The sequence below is a fragment of the Fistularia commersonii genome, chromosome 1 (assembly GCF_037954325.1).
Source record: "Fistularia commersonii isolate RoL2024-O1a breed Wild chromosome 1, RoL_Fcom_v1.0, whole genome shotgun sequence".
Classification (NCBI taxonomy): Eukaryota; Metazoa; Chordata; class Actinopteri; order Syngnathiformes; family Fistulariidae; genus Fistularia; species Fistularia commersonii.
Genome location: NC_141284.1, coordinates 24,709,218 through 24,728,637, shown reverse-complemented (window position 1 = coordinate 24,728,637; position 19,420 = coordinate 24,709,218). Strand labels below are relative to the sequence as shown.

The 19,420-nt window shown below is 41.7% G+C and overlaps 1 protein-coding gene across 1 annotated transcript; it reads left to right on the top strand.

Annotated features, from left to right (window-relative positions):
- Window positions 1–12,374: 12,374 nt before the first annotated feature.
- On the top strand, window positions 12,375–19,013 carry nceh1a (neutral cholesterol ester hydrolase 1a). Its single transcript, XM_086161292.1, has 5 exons — window positions 12,375–12,533; window positions 14,817–15,090; window positions 15,823–15,892; window positions 16,009–16,180; window positions 16,760–19,013. The coding sequence occupies exons 1-5, from the start codon at window positions 12,393–12,395 to the stop codon at window positions 17,363–17,365; spliced, it is 1,263 nt and encodes a 420-aa protein (XP_086017418.1). The 5' UTR covers window positions 12,375–12,392; the 3' UTR covers window positions 17,366–19,013.
- The last annotated feature ends 407 nt before the right edge of the window (window positions 19,014–19,420 follow it).

Here is a 19,420-nt window from a genome sequence, read left to right as displayed (position 1 = left end):
CTTTACACACTTTTTTTATTTGTGGGCCCTACAGGATATGATAGGGCCCTACCTGTTGCTCCGAGGGTAAATGTTATGGGCAATAATTCCATGCACACATTCATTCATTCATTATCTAGTCCGCTTATCCTGAACTTAGGCTGGGCTGGTGCCTTTTCCGGGTGTTTTGGAGCAGTCGCCAATGGCTTGCACGGTCACATATAGTGAAAAACAGCCATTCAAATCTCATTCACCCGTCATATAGTCAAGCTCTCATTCGTCATGCAATTTAGTCTTCATATGAATCCGCTGCGTGTTTTTGGACTGTGGGAGGAAACCGAAGAACCCAGAGTAAACCCACGCAGACATGGGGAGAACATGCAAACTCCACATTGAAAGCCCAACCGTTGGACCAGAACCAGTTAGCTTGTTGCTATGAGGCACACACATGCACTGATATCGCTCATCCAAGGGTCTGGTCATGGTGATTTTCTATCCATCTCACTATATATGCTACTTCAGATATGAATACATAGAATATTTATTCAAGATCCCCAATCTGAAGTGTCGGCCATGACACCCCTGGATGCCAGGATGCGTTTCATGGAAGCAGATGTGAAATCATGTCTCGCTTTCTCAGTTTCTGTCTTTTTTTCCAGATGGGCGGCCAGGTGGGTGGGAGGTTTCTGTAAATAACAAAGAATTAAAATGATAGCAAGAACACTGCCCAAAAATATATCAAACACTCACAATACACAGAAGATCTTCTGAGTAAATACATTGATTTTCACTATAACATGACATACTCTACCACGTACGCCACTCATCAATTAGAATGGCCATACATAGAAGAAAGATGCAATATTCATATCTCTCTACCAAGGTTGGAATGCTCAGAAATAAGAAATAAAAATACAGTACATTCATATATATATATATATATATATATATATATATATATATATATATATATATATTTATACACTGAATTTGTGTATGAGTGTGTTTGTGATGATAAATGCAACCCTTCTATCAGCCTCAGCCTTAATGCCCATGAGTGTGATGTGGCGCCTTGTCTAATAAGCGGAGGCTAATATGAAACAATTTCATCTTTTAATCATGTCATTGCAGGAATTTCAAGGAAAATCATTTCATGATGCTTAAAAAAATAAATAAAAATCACAAGATTGGAGGGAATCAGTTTTCTCCCATCCCATAAATAATATCTGTAAATAGATGTCACGGGACGCGGAAGGGTTTAATTGCAGCTCTCGCTATCACGTTCTCTCATGAAGGACCTTTCCACAATCAATGAACTCTATAATTGCATTCTCACGTCAGCCGGCGGCACTTTTAGTACACAGCTAAATCGGTGAAGCGCTGGACTTCTTGTGCTCAAAATCTGTGTTTCTATGGAGACCAAGTAGTCTAGCATGGCACTGGCTGCAAATCACAGTATGAGTTTTTTAAAGTAGACAATGAAATTTCGCTCCGCAGGTGAATGTCTGAAATTACCACCCACTCGATAACTTCACTCGAGCGCCGCCCACGGTGCTTTTTTTGGTTCCCCCCCCCCCCCCCCCCCCCCACTGTGCCGAAAGGAACGGACGTCTGCCCGGCGGGGACACGGTCTCGTCTATTTTTCAAAGAGTTCTTATTCTATGCATCATCTTTACACAGCTTTCTATATATAGAACTGTCATGTTTAGTACAAGAGCATGAGACAGTGTATTTTTATATCGCACTGTGGAGAAGTATATTGTATGTAGGGTATGTCATAGAGACAGTATGTATTTCATGGTAATTTTGTGGAAATTCTCATTAATATCAACCTTCCACCTGCCAAAAATACAAAGATGAAATCATTAAGTATAGAAATGGTATGAAACAGGCAATTTGTGATTCTCAAAAAAATCATCACAATTAAAATGTTATTTATAGTGTCGAATAGTTTTCAACTGAGTGGAAGCGCACAGATAGGATTCAGAGAATTATTATTCGAATATATTAATAAAAAAATCCTAGATTGACATTTGTAAGTGAGCCAGATTCCTTCTTCTTCTCCTCTGGTCTGCTCGCTTCCTCGTGGAATCATCTGCCTCCATCCAACCCTCTCCGCTGACACCAACTGACTTCGTGTCCTCTTTCACTCCATCCATAAATCTCCTCTACGTCTCCTGACTAGAAGCTCTAACTCAGCATCCTTCCACCAAAACCTTCCCCATCCCTCCTCTGTGCACGTCCAAACCATCTCGGTCTGACTTTATCTCCAAATCATCGAACATGATGGAGTCATTCCCGATCCTATCTATCCACCAGTCCTAAAGAAAACGGCAACATCTTCATCTCTGCTCGCTCCGGCTCTGCCTACCGTCTTTCCCTCAATGCCACACATACCTGTGAATATTCTCATACTGAATAAAGACATTAAGAATACATTACATTTTGGTTACTTTACACAACGACCCACAATGAGCTCATATCCCACAGGATATTCCTTTTGGAACAGTCCGGAACAAACCGCAGTCCAGATATCATGTGTAGAAAGCCGTCGGTGAGATGTCATACAGCTGTTGAATGGAAGTCAAATTTTTAAAAACAAAACGACGGGCTGATGATGAAATCCAGCAATGAGCTCCAAACAAATGAACTACTGAAGTCGAAGATGTCAAGACTGCACTTTGTGTGGACGATAAGATTACGAGCGTGCGAAAACCCAGACACCGACCGCGGGGGCCGCTCTGTTTTCTCTTTTGCATTTCGGAGGCGTTGGGCTAAAGAACGGGGGAATCGGTCTGACTTTGCTTGCACGGACACTCCGTCTGGGCGAAGACCCCCCACCCGCCCATGACATAAGAACCGTTGAGAGCACCGGCGCCGCCGTTTGATGGCAGACTTGAAACTGCAGATTTAGCAGATGACCCAGGGAGGGCAGCTAAAAGAAGAGGCGGCCTGTGGTTGCAACACTGCTGGTGTGAAGTTACCATCCCGATGAGCGCGCGTGAGACTTGCTGATGGACAGTGTGTGATGGATGTGATTTAGAGACTTACGGTCTTTGCAAAAGCACATAAACTTACACCTAAGATTCCCCTTTTAAATCCAGCTGGAATGTGTCTCCTGTAACAACATCAGCGATCACAAGGAACACAGCACATGACAGGAAAGGTGTGTGTGTGTGTGTGTGTGTGTGTGTGTGTGTGTGTGTGTGTGTGTGTGTGTGTGTCTTACTGTCTGTCCCCTGGTCTGTCAACAAGAAGTACAATAGATCTCACCCCGCGTCTAATTTGGTCTCCCTGCCTGGGAACAGCAGCGCCTGAATATGTGGTTAGATGTTACATTATCCATCCTTTAAAAACAGTAAACTGATGGTTGATTTTAACTTCACTCAGTCATTCTTTCACTCACCGTTCGCTTCAAAAAGCAAAAAGCATAATTTTGGTCTCGCTCAAACCACCGCCTGTTCACAAGCCATTTGCGTTAAAGGTTTTCCAAAAATCCCATTGAATAAATGACCAAATGGTGGTTGAGAATAGCGTGAAAAAAAGCAGGAAAATCTGCAAGGAAGAAATCCATTGGATTCGGTAGAAATGTAATCTAACGTATCAGTAATATAATCAAATCCAGTGATCGTCTCACTTTTTTCAAATCATCCACTCCATGTCTCCTTTTATACTGTATACTGTTTTCTGCTGTTTTTTGTTGTCTAGTTTATTGGTCGGTGTCTTCCAGTGTTTAGAAAGGTGCTGAAAAATTGAGAGAAAAATTATCATTATCATTATTATCATTATTACTATTGTTACTATTGTCATTGCCATAATCGTAATTATTATTAGTATTATCATTATCATTATTTAGGTCAAAACCTGTACGCACAGTAGGTAAAACTGATCACTTCTATTATTGAAATCTATTATTCTAATTGCTCATTGAAGCTGATAAGCATTTGGAGTTTTATGCTATCAAAGACGTAATTGGAGGACCGTGTAGAGACCAGCAGCAGTTTCGACGCACAAAAAAGAAAAGCGACTTGTCGGCCGTCCAAACCCCAGCGCGGCCTCGTCAGCAGCGGAGCTCAGACCAACACAGCAGCAAGCAGCAGCGAGTCGACTGAGAGGATAAAAAAGAAAAGCGCCGAAGGTGCTGACGCGCACTGACAAAATGGGACAGGGAGTGTCACTCGGCACCTTGCACACCCAACATTTGAAGCCTCCTAAGACACACCGATGCGCACGGGCACGCACACACAAGCGTGTTTCCAATGCATATGAACCTGCTCTCCTTGAGGATGAGCCACCTGGATCGGAACTCGCGCCCAAAATCGACGCAATCCGGAAATACAGCATCGCGTATAAGGCCACGGACAAGGAGGTCATCCGATCGCACATTTTCCCACGAGCACCTGTTCAATACCTATGTGGGTTCATGTCTCAGTCCCTAAAATCTCTGACTGACGGTGCATCTGAGTGTGGGCGAGCGCGGGCCTCGTCTCCACAGGGGTAACGTAAGTAAAAACGGAAGAGTTTAACATGACACCGGCTGTCTAAACTTGCCTCCCGTCTCCAAACCAAGACCCTCTCTTCAGTAAACATAGCTGGAGGTCCTCTACCGCTGCACCTTCATCACGAACGCTCTCATCCTTCAATCTTTCGGGTGCACGAGTGAGAAATTTGCTCGAGTGGCATCGCGGGCCACAGACTGAGACTTAATTTCCGGCTAAATGACTCGTATTTGTGTCACGCGCGGGGATGCGCATTCTTCAGATGACCCCCGTCACCATATGTTTGAGAATCTGCTTATTTATCTGCGAATCTCCTCCGGTCGACGCTTACCGCATCGCTCGCACCCCAGCGCCGCCGCAACAGCTGTCTCTTGTCATCGTCGCTCTGCGGCAGCTGAGGATGAGGGGAGGAGTGCAAAACCGCATTTAACGGCCCGGGTTCTGGCCGAGAAGGGCTTGTGGGGTGGTTGGGGGGTGGCGGTGGCGGTGGGGGTCGGCTTAACAGAACATCAGGATCCCATTTAGACCTCAGAGAGCCTCATGGGAGTGGGATGGGGGCGTTGGCTGGGTATGCCGGGGAGGAAGTAGGAGGTCATGTGTGTGCACATGTTGGTCTGAATGTTTGTTAATGTGTGTGTAATTATAGCTGCTATGTTCAGCACTGCTGCCTTGTGCGCGCTCGCACCATCTTATTGTGGCTGTTTGTGTGTTGATGCTCCCATTTGATTGGCGTGGTTGGTTTCACACTAGCGCCATCTATGTCCCCTGTGCAAAGCTGGCTTGGAGACCAAGGTATGTGTCTGTCCACGTCAATCCCGGTCTGATATGACCTACGACCTTTGACCTCTCTGTACCTATGCCTGCCACAAGGCTCACACTCTTTCCACATTTTGAGTGCCCGACCGATACTGGACACCCGGGGCCGATAAAGTCACTGACATCGCCGTTAGAAGCTGTTCAATTGGTGTTTTATTGATTTTGGATATTTGTGGAGCATTTCATGTTTTTTTCAAAGTCAAGACAATACCAAAGAAGTGTATAATGACATCATCAAGCTGAATCAGACTTCAGGCAAATGTTACATTTGACCTGGACATAAAAATCAGGTTTATATGAAAACCAGCTTCGGATTGACCATATTTTTATGAATATGGATGGCTGTAGACATGTGGGCTGTTTTGGGACGTTTGGAATACATTGGATTTTACATTACTTTGCAAAAAGGGCCTCCCCCAAAAATAGCCCGAATAAATATCAGCTGCCATGAACATCTCAACAACGTCCAGCCAGCGGCCTTGTGGGAGTCATCGTGCAACAAACTGGTCACATATTTGACATGTGTGTTACTGATTTGGAAAGTTTTAATACGGCAAATATATATGTCAGTCCTGATATGCTTGCCAATAAAGCCAATAAAATCGTCAGGTCAATAAATCAAACAGGATCTTGAGTCTTATTGGCCTCGAATCTCATTCACTTTCTTCCGGTAGTTTCATATTTCTCTCTTTCAAACATACATTTCCCCAAGTCCTGTTTTCAGGACATCAGATACCTGAAATCCACTGGGTGTACTCACATTCCCCTGACACCAAAAACTCAATTAATAGATGTAAATTTATTCATTTATCTATTTTATGGCCCTCTTAAGTCCAGGATCCCAGCAGAATGACAGAAGAGTCTTATTTGGGGATGGCGGTGATGAGTGGCGTGAAAAATGTTTTACAGCCTTCCAAAGCAAATCAGTTTGTTCCACATCTTTCAGGCGGCGAAGAGACTAATGCATCAGTGGCGCTGCCGATGTTAAGTAGCCTCCGCTGCGACCCTTCCGATTCCCAAGCAGAGCCTAGTTTTCCAAATATTCCAGGGTGGGGCTGCGAGTCGTGCGGCTGCGGTCGGATTTGAAATCAGACGCCGTCAGATCGACGGTAAAAAATGATTCACGTCTGACTTTTTACGGGTTTCTTCACTTTCACCTGCAGAACAAGCCGAGCAGGAAAGGCTCCGGAAAGCAAGCGATGATTCTCCAGAGTGCAACGGTTACATTGTAAAATCATGACAGTGTGTTCAAAATCCTGCACGTGAAATAAAGCCTAGCAAATATACCGCTAAAGAAATACTCGAACAAATGTCAAAAATTGCACTGGGTTTTTGTTCTGAACGTTTCTGTCATTTCATATTATTTTTATATTTTATTCCCTTGAGCAAATACACAACGATACACTTGTAGACATGCAAATATCCCAAGCTATAAATCAAGGAATCGAGGACGATCGGTTGAGGTGCCATCTCATGATCAGCAGAAAATTAGAAGGCGAGTTATGAGAAAATCACCAAAAAGCACATTTTCCCTATTATTAAATTTAGATATACATAAAGATCGGGTTAGTGATCGCTGTGGAAGACGTCTTTCGGTGAAACGCCAGCGAAGTGATAAACAACATTAAACCCTGTGCTGAGATGTTATCGTGACATCCCATTTCTTTCCCCGTGTCATTTGATTCTGCTCAAAGTCCGAAACGAAATCGAGCAACGTTTTCGTTCCCCTTAACAGTTTTCCGCGCGGTTCTGTGATGCGCCGAGACGAAGCGGCGCCCTTAAAAACGGATGCGATTGCATGTATTTGTATTTCTCAGGAGGAAAAGTCAATCGGGCGCCCGCACTTAAAACCCCGTAACACACATTCCAGACTTTTCATGCACACAAGCCACGTGAAGATAAGTATCTTGTTATCTCCCATAAAACTAATAGTGAAATTCGAAAGGGAGCGACGACAAAAATGAGCCGCTCTACTTCACGGATCAAAAATGCACCAAAAATAAGTCAGCAGTAAATTGGATTCGCTCGGTTCCCTTTTGGGAATGCAACAGGTTGTCGGGAGTAACCCGTCTCTATCTGGCAAAGTGTGACTCCTTACGTTTCAAGTGCGGGCTCTTAAAACTTTCAGATGCGGCTCCGGCGATTCGAGGTGAAGATGACGGACATAACGTTCGTCTCCGAAGAGGCTCGACGAGGGAGCGCAAAACATGAGAGGGCCGCGAGCGGAACGAGGCCGAACAACGAAACGGGGCAGCATGAAATCTAAAACCTTCATTTCTGCGTCATGCGTTTAGTCATGTTAAATGACCATGAGTGTAATTCCAGTCAGCGACACGAGAGAGGCCCTCTATCTGCCCTCCATACCAGACGCAGGAGGGAGACGCCAGACCCGCACGCAGGGGAGGAGGAGAGGGGATAGACAGGGGGCAGGAAGAGGGAATTTTAATGCACTACACCACACACACACTCACACACATATCACATTGACATTTACAATTTAAGCATTTTGCTGACGCTCCCGTCTGGCATGGATTTCAAGGCATCTGACTTTGCGTGAAAACTACCGACCTCATTCGGATTTAGGATTTCAGGATGAGTTTGGCGCTCGATGCGTGATAAAGAGCAGCAGCTGCGGTGAGATTGACGCGTATTGGTTGCGTGTTTTAACGGTGGAAAAGCAACCCCCCCCCCCCCCCCCCCGCAGCTCGCAGCGGTCGGCGTGCACACACGATGCACGCGCACGCCAGACCGATTTTGCTATTTTCGTACAAGAATAAAGACCAAGGCTCTTTGTGTTCGACCAAATACAAAATTTGAAATTATATATTCATTTCTATATAATTGCACTGTAAGAGCCCTGGTGTGTCGGGAGTCGAAAGGCCATTTGCTCTGTCATTCACACGTGATATAGAGACATAAATGTCAATTTAGGTTCTCCAATGAACCCGCTTTGGGAGGAAAACGTGCGCAAACACGGGGGAGAACATGCACACAAAGAGGCCCCTGTCAGAATTTGAGCCAGGGACCCTCCTGCTGTGCGCCGCCTTGTCTTTGTAATTGAAAATGACGGTGAAAGTTCTTGTCCATTTCTATCTGCATTTCCATTTAGAGTGACTTTACAAGCTTGGTTTTCAATTCTAATCATCGGTTTCTAAACTGTTACATTTTCAATATGTGCTTTTTGCAAAAGTTCTTCCCGTTCTTTGATGTTTTTTTTTGTTTGTTTGTTTGTTTTTTTTTTTTATGATTAGTTCATTGGTTTGGCGGTATTTTTGAATGAGACGTGCCGAATGATTTAATTTGAAATGGAATATGTGTATGTTCTAAACTACCCACTGGTCTTAAAACTAGGGTCAGCGAATTATGTCCTGAAATCAAATAGGATTAAAACATTATGAGGCTGTTTAACCATAATCGTCACGAAAGATAATAATAATAATAATTAAACAGCAGTCTGGGTCGTGAATTTGCATGTAATTTGGGGTACTTCAGCCGCCTCCGGCAATAACAGGGTTGCTCGTCTCCGGCGCCTTTATTTTGGCAGTCTAGAAGTTTGTGAACCTCTGTGACGGCCGCTGCCCTCAACTCCGACCTTCTCTGCACGCTGGTCAGAAATGTTCATGTGGAAATGTTAATTACAATTCAGAATTACAGACTGATTTTTTCTTTTTTTTATGCCTTTGAAATCATATCTTGTTTTTCCTTTGGAGTAAAAACTATGAAATCCAAGGAAATGATAACAAATATTTTAAAAGAACCAAACTTGATGGATTTCCTGCCAAGTCCATAAACAGTAATTATTCGGTGTGAATCTGAGAGGCGGGGAAATGATGCAAAACTCAAAACTGAGACAGGATTACGTCTTTGTGGTATCGGCATGATGTAACAAAAACACGCCGGCTCCCGTTGTGTGGCTTTCAGTCAATCCCTGGCCAGGCATGTTGAAATACGCTCAAACCGAATTTACTCATGTAATGTTCTATCAAAATATATATTGATGAAGCTGCGATCAATGATCTTTTGAAAATCGGTGAAACATTTTCCGAGAGCCGCACCTGGAGAACAGAAAGAAAGAATCCGATCAGCCACCGGGTTCCAAGCAGGAACCTTCCTGATGTGATGCTAAACTCTCTGATGGAACTACCGTACTTTCTGCAATAAGAAATCTTTTTTTAATCTGTAAGTAGTACCTGAAATTTAAATCTACTGTCTTTCATCCCTTTAAAATGTCTTATTCATTCATTTATGTATCATCAACGCTGTTTTTCCTGCAGTGGCAGGTGAGCTGACACCTAACGGTTGCCGGTCGATCACAGGGCCAAATATCGAGATGTACAACTATTCACCCTCTCATTACGTCATATGAAAACATACGACCGCTCACCGTCTCATTCACATGATTCGCTTTCTTCGGGTCTCTGACGAACCATAATTATGCCCATAATTATTATCAATATGTATATCCTTCTTTTTTTTTTTTTTAATACACATTGCATGAAACCTGGTGGTGACAACATTCCCCAACTGTAGTTTGTAGAATTAACGTAACATTTTCTCTGGCGACAATCCAATTTGAGACAAATCCTCTCAAGAGCCAAAAAGGTCACAAAGTATTAAGGTGAGAAAATCCGAGTATGTTTCCGAGCTGTTAAGGAGTGTCAGAGGTCTGACATTCGGGCTTAAGATCCGATGAGGATTACGGGACAAAAACGCTGAGGGAAAATGTCTAAGTGATCAAAAACACCACATGAAATAAAAGTCATCCATCTGGAGTTTGTGTGTGACTTTCCTTTCTTTTCAAGACGCTTCTCAATTTTTTGTTCGACCGACTGCAACCGGGAGCGGATACAAAGCCGATCCAAAAAAGATTATCTCACACGGTCTGGTGAGTTCATGGCTGTGTTTTGGAAAAAACGGTCATTTTTTTTTTCTTCAGGGGTCAGATCCGATGGATGTTTATATTCTCACGGGAAAACCGCCGCGGACATATAGTAGCCTTTTAAAAGTTAAAGTGTGGGAAGACACAGGCCCAAAAATAGCCTGGAAAGCAAAAGGGTGACGGTGTTTACTGTCAACTCCTTCGGTCCTCAAATGAGTTTCTCTATGGCGATCGCTTTAGGAACCGGGCAGGAACACACTGCCAGGTTGTGTTGCATCAATTTCATCATGAAGCATTTAGAAGTTAACTAAGTGACTGCCATAAAGAATTCCCTTTGTGGATGAAATATGTAACAGTGCTGTTGAACATTTCTGCCTGTGCATTTTAACAAAGGAAGATGCAAATGCAATAACAAAGTTAATCAGATGAGCAAGAGTGCCCTCTTCTGGATTGACACAGTTACAGATCCAAAGTTACTTCACTGTAAGAGAGGGGTGGGCAATTATTTTGGCTGTCGGGCCACATTTCATATTTAATTTTTATGTGTAGATTTCATGTAAATTGAACAAAAAGAAAAAATGCAATTTTAATATTTCAATTTTTTGGGGTATTTTATTTCAATTTTAAAATCATTAATGATCCTATAAATATACCGACATTATTTTGAATGGAATCATCCATACAAAATAAAAAAAAAAGGAAAAAATAAGTTTCTAAATTCAATACTGATTGAAAATATTTGTTAAGATATTCAAAGAAAATTGTGTGGCGGGTCGGATAAAAAAGCAACAAGGGCCGAACGTGGCCCGCTGGCCGGAAAATCCTCAGGTCCGTTGTAAAAGCACATGTATTACAGCATCTAAAATGTGTCTAAAAAACTAAAAAAAAAATTTAAAAAAATGGCAAAACAATAAAAGATCTTCCCTCTACTATTCAGTCTTGGCAGTAGCTGTTGCTCACACTGAGTGGAATCAGCGCTCAGACTTACAATATTGTGGCGACATAGAAATGTTGAAAAAATCCTGCAATGATGTTGCAAGTAAAGTTCATCCATCCATAATGGCTGGTTGGGTTTTTGGCGATGTCAAAACTCACCAAATGTGAGTGCAGTGAAAAACATTGAGAAACAATGACATAATAAATTCATATGGCCGTACGGAGTTGACAGTGTACACCAGGAACCTTCTTCCTGGTTTGATTCCGAAAACATGCAGTGGTTTCATTGCCAAACGTGTGAACGAGTGAGTCAGCGGTTGTAGGAGATTGAATGGTTGTTTGTCTCTTTGTGAAATTGAGTAATTCATTTATTGCTCAATGCTACGCCTTCCATTGAGTTTCGGTTTTCATTGGGAAACTGGGAGTTCCAAAAAATATTTCTTTGCTTTCAAAAAAAAAAAAATCATAAATGTCACCAGCAAATGTCATCTCTCAACAAAAAGAAAAACAATGACAACAATAACAATAATAATGTTAACTGGACTCATGTGAAACATGCGGGTAGCATAAATACAATGTCGATGCTATTTGTCTATCTATTTATCTATTTTTCTAATTGGTGTATCAACAAACTCTCGATAAAATATATATACAAAACTACAACAAAAAAAAAACACCGTCAATTTTAAACGTTTTCTTTGTTCTCTAAAATATAAAAGTGTGCCTTGTTCAACACCTGAGAGCCCAGTGTGTGTATGTGTGTGTGTGTGTGTGTGCGTGCGTGTGTGTGTGTGTGTGTGTGTGTGTGTGTGTGTGTGTGTGTGTGTGTGTGCAGGCTGCAGCTCTCTACTGCCTCCCGTTGGTCACATTAATGTAATACAACGTTTCAAGCCACAGCAAACTCAATTTCCCACATCTCCGTTGGTTTTGTATTTCTTTATCACGGTTTAGAAACTACCCTTCAAAATAAAAGTATGGTTTACAAAAAATATATATATATATGACCATGTAATGATACGTGAACTGTTGGTTGTTTTTATAAACAACCAAATCTGTTTTGTTTGATGAAATCATAACCGTTTATTCTGGTTAAACACATAAACATACTGCCCAGAATTAATTCATATTCTACATATTCATACAAAGGATTTATTTTGAAGAACCCACGCTGCAGGTTAGTTCCACGTTTTCGGTCCCGATACAAACCCACTGTCAGTGGAAACCCGGCCGAGTCACTTTCCAAAAAACACCTCCCCAGATCTCACACGTCGGGTTTTGTCAAAATGAGATTGTGCTCAGTGATTATAACGGTGTTACTAACGGTGTCCGTGGGTTATTACCTCTACATCCCGCTGCCCGATGCCATCCAGGAGCCGTGGAAGTTGATGCTGTTGGATGCAGGATTCCGGACCACGATGCACCTGGTAAGAGTGAAATGGGATGTTCAGGTGGATACAGGGTGCAGCTCCATTTGTTTGGATTATATGTGATTGATGCTCTTTTAGGAAGGGGTGCACGTTTGCTGTCTTATCAATACATCTTAAAATGTGATTTTACAACTAGTAAAATCCCATTTTTGGGCACTGACCCTCGAGAAAACTTGAGGTCGACCCAAAGTGGCGAATACATGTGTTGGATGTGGACCTGCGCCCGGCAACAGAGAGGTATTATGTTGTGTGAGAAGTGCAAAAACATGGCATTTTCAGATGAAACATGGTGTGTTGAAGCTATTTGTGGACGACAGCGGCTTCTTCATAACAGAAAGTTCTTCACGCTTCCCCTGATTAGTGATCATTCATCACAGCGGACTTAAATAGAAAAACTTCCAGGAGGAGCTTTTTTTTTTTAATATTCATTTCACAGCTCGACTTAGAAAACCGTCACGCTGTGTCTTATGTCACTAATCTGGCAAAACTCTGCAAATTTTGTAAGACTTGTATTCAGGCTCCTATGAGGACGACCAGTTGGCGTTCACCTTTGTTCTACATTTTGAATGTTGCGTTGCCCTGAGTAATAATGTCAGTTAAACATTGCTCAACCGTGTAAGGGGTTGGTAAATCATGACATGTTTCAATGAAACATTGTGTGCACAAAAACGCCATTCATTGCGTCCCATTTTCAGATCCACGAGCAACGGAAAATTGCACACGTCTATAAATCACAAGGGTCATTGTGATCTAAATTATTGAAGGGGAGTGAGAAAAAGAAACACACTATGTCTGGAAATTAGGAACAAAATATTATTTTCAATAATAAATGAATGAATAAATGAGGGGGTTGGAGTCTTTCTCAGCTTTTATTCACCTCAGCGGTACATATAGAGCAGGGGTGTCAAGTCATTTTGGTCCGGGGGCCACAGACACCCCAATTTGATGTCAAGGGGGCCGAAACAGTAAAATCATTAGCTTGAAGTAACACTAACTCCAAATTTTTCCTTTGTTTTAGTGTAAAGGCGGTAAACAGGTAAATTATACAAATCTTTCTATGTAATAAACTGTTCCTCTAAAAATATACATGACAAATTAATATTAAAAATGAATATTAAAAAAGAATGGATGAAATTGAACCCGAAAAATATTGTCGAGTTAAAAGGGAAAATCTTGTCACAAAGAATTTATTAGAAAATTGATTGTTAACATGTGTAAGAATAGGTATAATGTTTACGAGGCTAATGGGGGCTATTCTGGTTACTAAATCAATCTTTTTAATTTTGCCAGTTTTTTTTTTTTTTGCTATCGTTTTGGTGGTTTTTATAGAAATAAGAAAGGAAAATATCGTTTTAAGAATGTCACTAGATGTATTTTTATCAAAAAAATCATTTTGTTTTCAAATTTTGAAGCAAAAAATACATTGCAAAGTTACTTTTTCACTTTTTCCTGGCCTTTTTTTTTTTAACCCACTGTATAAAACCACCACACGCAAATGAGAAAAAACGCGCGGGCCGCACTAACACAAAGATTGAATTTCAGGCGGGGGGGACGCAAAATATTGGTCCGAGGGCGGCGAGTCTGAGACCCCTGACATAGAGACAAACAGCCATTCGGTCCTTCATTCACACATACATGTACTGACAAACACCCATTCATGACCCATCGGGTCGTGTACAAAGGAGGGATAGTGAATAAAAAGGTTGATTCGCTATGGCGACCCCTGAAGGGAAAAGGAAAAGAGGAAGAAGATCCATTCACTCTCTTCTTCACACGTCATAGAGACGTACAACCCATTCACCTTCGCTCACACAAGAAGCGTGAATGAGAGAATGGTTGGTTGTGTGTCTCCATAAGACGCATTGATGAGAGGGTGAATAGTCGTATGTGATCGACTGGGTACCGGTCTGGGATGAACCCCTCCTCTCCACAGCTGCAACCCCGACTCCAGGATAAGCGGTATGGAGAATGAATGAATGATTGAATTTATAATCTACATTTTGAAATACCGGAGAAGGTAGTGCTGTATATAAAGATGCTGATATTATAATATCCCATCATTTACTAATGACTCAGCTGAAAATGTGTTTCCAGGCATCGTGTTCTCAGTTTCCAGAGAGTTAGAGAGCAGCGCGGACAACCAAACGTCTTGTGTATCCGCAAGATACAGTTATGACTGTGGTGGTCAAAAGCGTGTCTTCGGAAGAGTGATTTTTGTGTCTCACCAAGTGCCATGATGGCGTGACGAAGGCAGGTTCCCCTCCCCTCGTGTCTCCTCAGGCGTCTCTGATGGAACGGCTGGGGTTGGACAACTACGGCGCGTCACTCCGCAAGTGGACTGAAATGTCCGAGGACATGACGGAGCTGTGGGTGGGAGATGAGCGCGGCGGCGGTGGCGGCGGCGGCGGCGGGGTCACGCCCGGAGTTAAAGTCAGCGACCTCGCTTTCGCCGGCGTCCCCGTCCGTGTTTACGAGCCCCCCGCCGGGGGGGAGGGCCACCTGAGGAGAGGGGTTCTGTACATCCACGGAGGAGGCTGGGTTCTGGGCAGCGCCGGTGAGTCGGCTTTCGGAGAACTTGCCTAAATACAAACTACGCAAAAACAAAACAGACGGATGCAGGTCAAACATGGCGTATGCCCTTACTCGGTCACGCAACTTTGGGACCATAAAAATGTGCTATTTTGGTCACACTTGATCAGGGGTGGGGAATTATTTTGGCTGGTGGGCCACATTTCTTATCTAATTTTTATGCCCGGGCTAACTAGGTGAAAAAAATGAAAATATTCAATTTTTGGCATTTTAAAATTATTAATATTATTAATTCAATTGTATTAATTTGATATTAAAATCATTAATAATGTATAAATGTATCAACCGACATTATATTGGGAAAAAATTGAAGGAAAAAAAAATGAAAAAGAAAAAAACTAGTTTCTAAATTCAATAGTGATTGAAAATGCTTGTTAAAATATTCAAAGAAAATAGTTTTTTTGCGGGCCGTAAAATGCCCAGATCTGCACTAGATAGACTTTGAACGGGGCGTTTGACAGAAGTGTTTTAGAAGCACTACAGAGCCTGTGTGACTTTTTGTCTATTTGTTTCCACACATTCATGAAAGACAGATTATTTTCAGCATGTTTGCAATATTGGAGAATAATTTCTCCTGCAATTTCAGTTGGATCCAAGTACAGTGTTGTAATATGCCAGTCCTGAAAGTGTTTTCTTTGCTTTCAAGCAAAACACACCATTTCAACAAACCTTTCTCTCACTCTCCCTTCCTCTTCAGAAAAGGGATCGTACGATTTTATCACCCGGATGATGTCTGACGAGCTCAACGCTGTTGTGGTTTCTGTTCAGTAAGTTTTTCTCCTCCTGCAGCAATTTTGAAGTTTCAATATAGAAAAAAAAAAAGCAATATATCACGCTCTGTGTCTGTGTCTGTGTGTTTGTGTGTGTTTGCGTGCACGTACAGGTATCGTCTGTATCCGGAGGTGGAATTTCCGGTGCCGGTTCTCGAATGCCTCGCTGTTGCCAAGCACTTCTTGTCCCGTGACGTTCTGGTCAAGTATTCCATCGACCCCGAGCGGGTGGCGGTGTCGGGGGACAGTGCAGGAGGGAACATGGCTGCGGCTGTCGCTCAGGAGGTACGAACACTGACATGTTCTGCAACACACACAGAATGTAGTGATAAAAATGTAATGAGTAGCAATCATTTTTGTATTTTTTTTTTTTTTTTTTAACATCTCATCATTATATACAAAAGGTGCCGGCACGTAACACTTGAGTTTGATACGATAGTTATCAAATAATGTTCATATTAGGATTGCAACCCAATAAAGGCACCATTATTAAATTTGTATCCTACAATTATATATATATTCCTACTATTAATTATTATTGTTATATTTTCCTCCTACTATTATTTATTATTGTTATGTTTTACTTGAAACTCTGGCACAACAATTTCCTTTGGGATAAATAAAGTTGTTCTTATTCTTATTCTTATGTGACTAATACTAATGCTTTGCTAAAACTTTATTGTCAATGTTTCAACATGTAAAGTCTACCAGGAAGTGATGATTTCAAAAGGAAATCATTTTTGGAATTGTATAGCATCTTCATAAGTTAATATCCGAATTTAAGACAAAAACAGGTCATAGTAGTTATCAGATAAATAGAACTAAGAATTTGATTTAATTCAATATAATAAATGGATTTTTCAGATTGCGAACGATGACAGCATGAGTGTGAAATTCAGCGTCCAGGCTTTAGTCTATCCGGTGCTCCAGGCTCTGGACTTCAACACACCCTCCTACTTGGAGAACAAAAATTACCCCATCCTGTACCGCAAACTCATGGTCAAACTCTGGCAGCAGTACCTCGGCATCGACCAAACCCTCCTGCCGCAGTTGCTGGTGAACAACCACAGCGCAGCCGTCAGCCCTGAGCTGATGGCACGGGTCAACTGGACGGTCCTGCTGGACCCCAAATATAAGAAGAACCACAAGCAGATCAGGGGTTCGAAGGGATTGCAGTGGGTGGAGAAGGTGCCCGGGCTGGTGGATGTGCGGGCGGCGCCGCTATTGGGAAGTCCAGACGTTTTGGCTAAATGCCCCCGGGCGTACATCTTGACGTGCCAATATGATGTGTTGAGAGACGACGGCCTGATGTACGCCAGGCGCCTGCGGGACGCCGGCGTAGCCGTCACTCACATCCACTTGGAGGACGGGTTTCACGGCTGCTTCAGCTTCGTGTGGTGGCCGCTGCAATTTGACGTGGGGGTGAGGGCACGTCAGAGCTACCTCAGATGGCTTCAGGACAACTTGTAGGTGTCGCTGTGTGTGTGTGTGTGTGTGTGTGTGTGGACGTGTTTGATGATGCAAAAGGCACTCGCTCATGCTTTACGGTTCATAAACCCACTAAGGGCTTGCATGTCTGGCTGCGTGTGACGATCTGAGCTCAGGGGCTTCATGTTCTCCAAGGTACACAATATCTTGTTTGTTTGTTTGTTTGTTTGTTGGTTTTACTTGCTAATTTCACACAACGCCCTCTTTCTGTGGCTGTTTATCCCTCTAGTGGTCTCCGACTGGGTGGAAAGTTGCAGTACAAATTTTTACAAATTGTATATTGTATGAGACAGTTAGCAACAAAAATAATGATTACATAATAATAATAATAATAATAATAATAATAATAATAATAATAACAATAATAATATAGTTCATTGTATATATATATATATATATATATATATATATACATATATACACAATAATATGATTATTCATTGGGAGCCCTACATTGTCTAGAATGAGATAAAGGAAATGATTTTAAAGGAGGAACATTAGGTTTTTCTTTGAAAATAATCTATGCAGAAAATTACCTGTTTTTTTTTTAGAATTAAAGAGATTGTTGAAATGTCCCCAGACATCTCAACACAAAAAAAAAATGCACTAAATGCTAGAGGAAAATATGTTTGGGGTTGTTTTTTTTTCTATTATTATTGGATAAATACCCCCCCCCGGGGCCTGTTTGCAGTTTGAGTTTCATATTGGCACGAGAGGATGTTCAATATAGTTATATGCCAAAAAAAAATAAATATGCCTCAACTGTAACAAAAGCAGCCTCCCCTACGGAGCATCACATCCAAGAGTTATTCCACAAACCTGAGCAAAAAGTGTTGATGTAACAAAGGTTTTGTTTGTTTTTTTTACTGGAAAGTAATGTATTGTATGTCCCAAAAATCCATCAGGATGTTATAAGCTGTCCGTTACACTAGTTTTCACTTCACACCGTCCTGTAGCGAGTCTATGTTGGGGTTTATGTTGATGCTTGTTTTCTGTGTGATTTTGGGGTGCAAGGAATTCTGAGGTTTTTAACCTGGAATTGAGCAGGAACATTTAGTTGTATTGCTGGCTTGTGTGGGGTGGCTGTGGCCAATAACGGCTATTGATTATTAAATGGACGTTTTACCGTCAACCAGGTGTTTTCCCTGACTAAAACACTAAAGTACAATCAGATCCAGGTCAGTTAAGAAAGATGACTTTTGGTACAAATGACTTTTCCTTTTGCGCACTCGAGATTGAAGGTGGACAACCACAGAGGTGGACAAATAATCCAATCCATTTTGTGTAGAATGTGCATTGTGTAATAACCCCAATGTATTAATATTGTACCTTGATATAACTTCCATAAAATCATTGGCTACAGTTTAGTACTGCAGTATGTTATTACATAATGCACGTATGATTAAGAATGAACCAAAGCTGTATTACATGTGTTGTTATGTGTGTCATTATAAATGAGTTGTTCCACTGTGTACTGTATACATTGTCAACTACTGAACTGTGGTGTGTGTGCAACAATTCGGAGGGACATGTAGCACCAAAAACAAAAGAGTAACATTAAAAGAAATACAGACTTAACGTCTGATGTTATTCTGTGGTTTGTTATGAATAGAATAAGTAATTACTGGTTTGAATTAAAAATAAGAAAAGGCATGTCAAACTGATAAAACATGAATTATTGTAAGTACAATTTGCAACCAAAAATACAGCTCATCTAGGGATATTAATAACATAAAAACCTATCTTAAAATACAATACTAGATAACATATAATTTGTTGGCTCTGGGCAAATTAATGATGCCCATTAAAGTACAAAAATGAAAAGTTCCTTCGGTGTGTCATTTTACGATCTGAACCCAGTGGAAAAAAAAAGTTGGTGTGATGGTAAAAATAGTCTTACAAAAAATAAGAACACCTCCCTCGAGACCAAACAAGCTTTCTTATTTAATTTCCTAACCTGCGTGAGTTCAGAGCAGCTGACAGAAAATAAACCAAAAAATAAAATCAACGCAACATCTTCCTCTACTGGCCAGACCG

Coding starts and splice junctions, on each gene's coding strand:
- nceh1a (XM_086161292.1), top strand. CDS start 12,393: ATGAGATTGTGCTCAGTGATTATAACGGTGTTACTAACGGTGTCCGTG. Junction 15,091..15,822: donor CTGGGTTCTGGGCAGCGCCG/GTGAGTCGGCTT, acceptor CTTCCTCTTCAG/AAAAGGGATCGTACGATTTT. Junction 16,181..16,759: donor CTGCGGCTGTCGCTCAGGAG/GTACGAACACTG, acceptor TGGATTTTTCAG/ATTGCGAACGATGACAGCAT.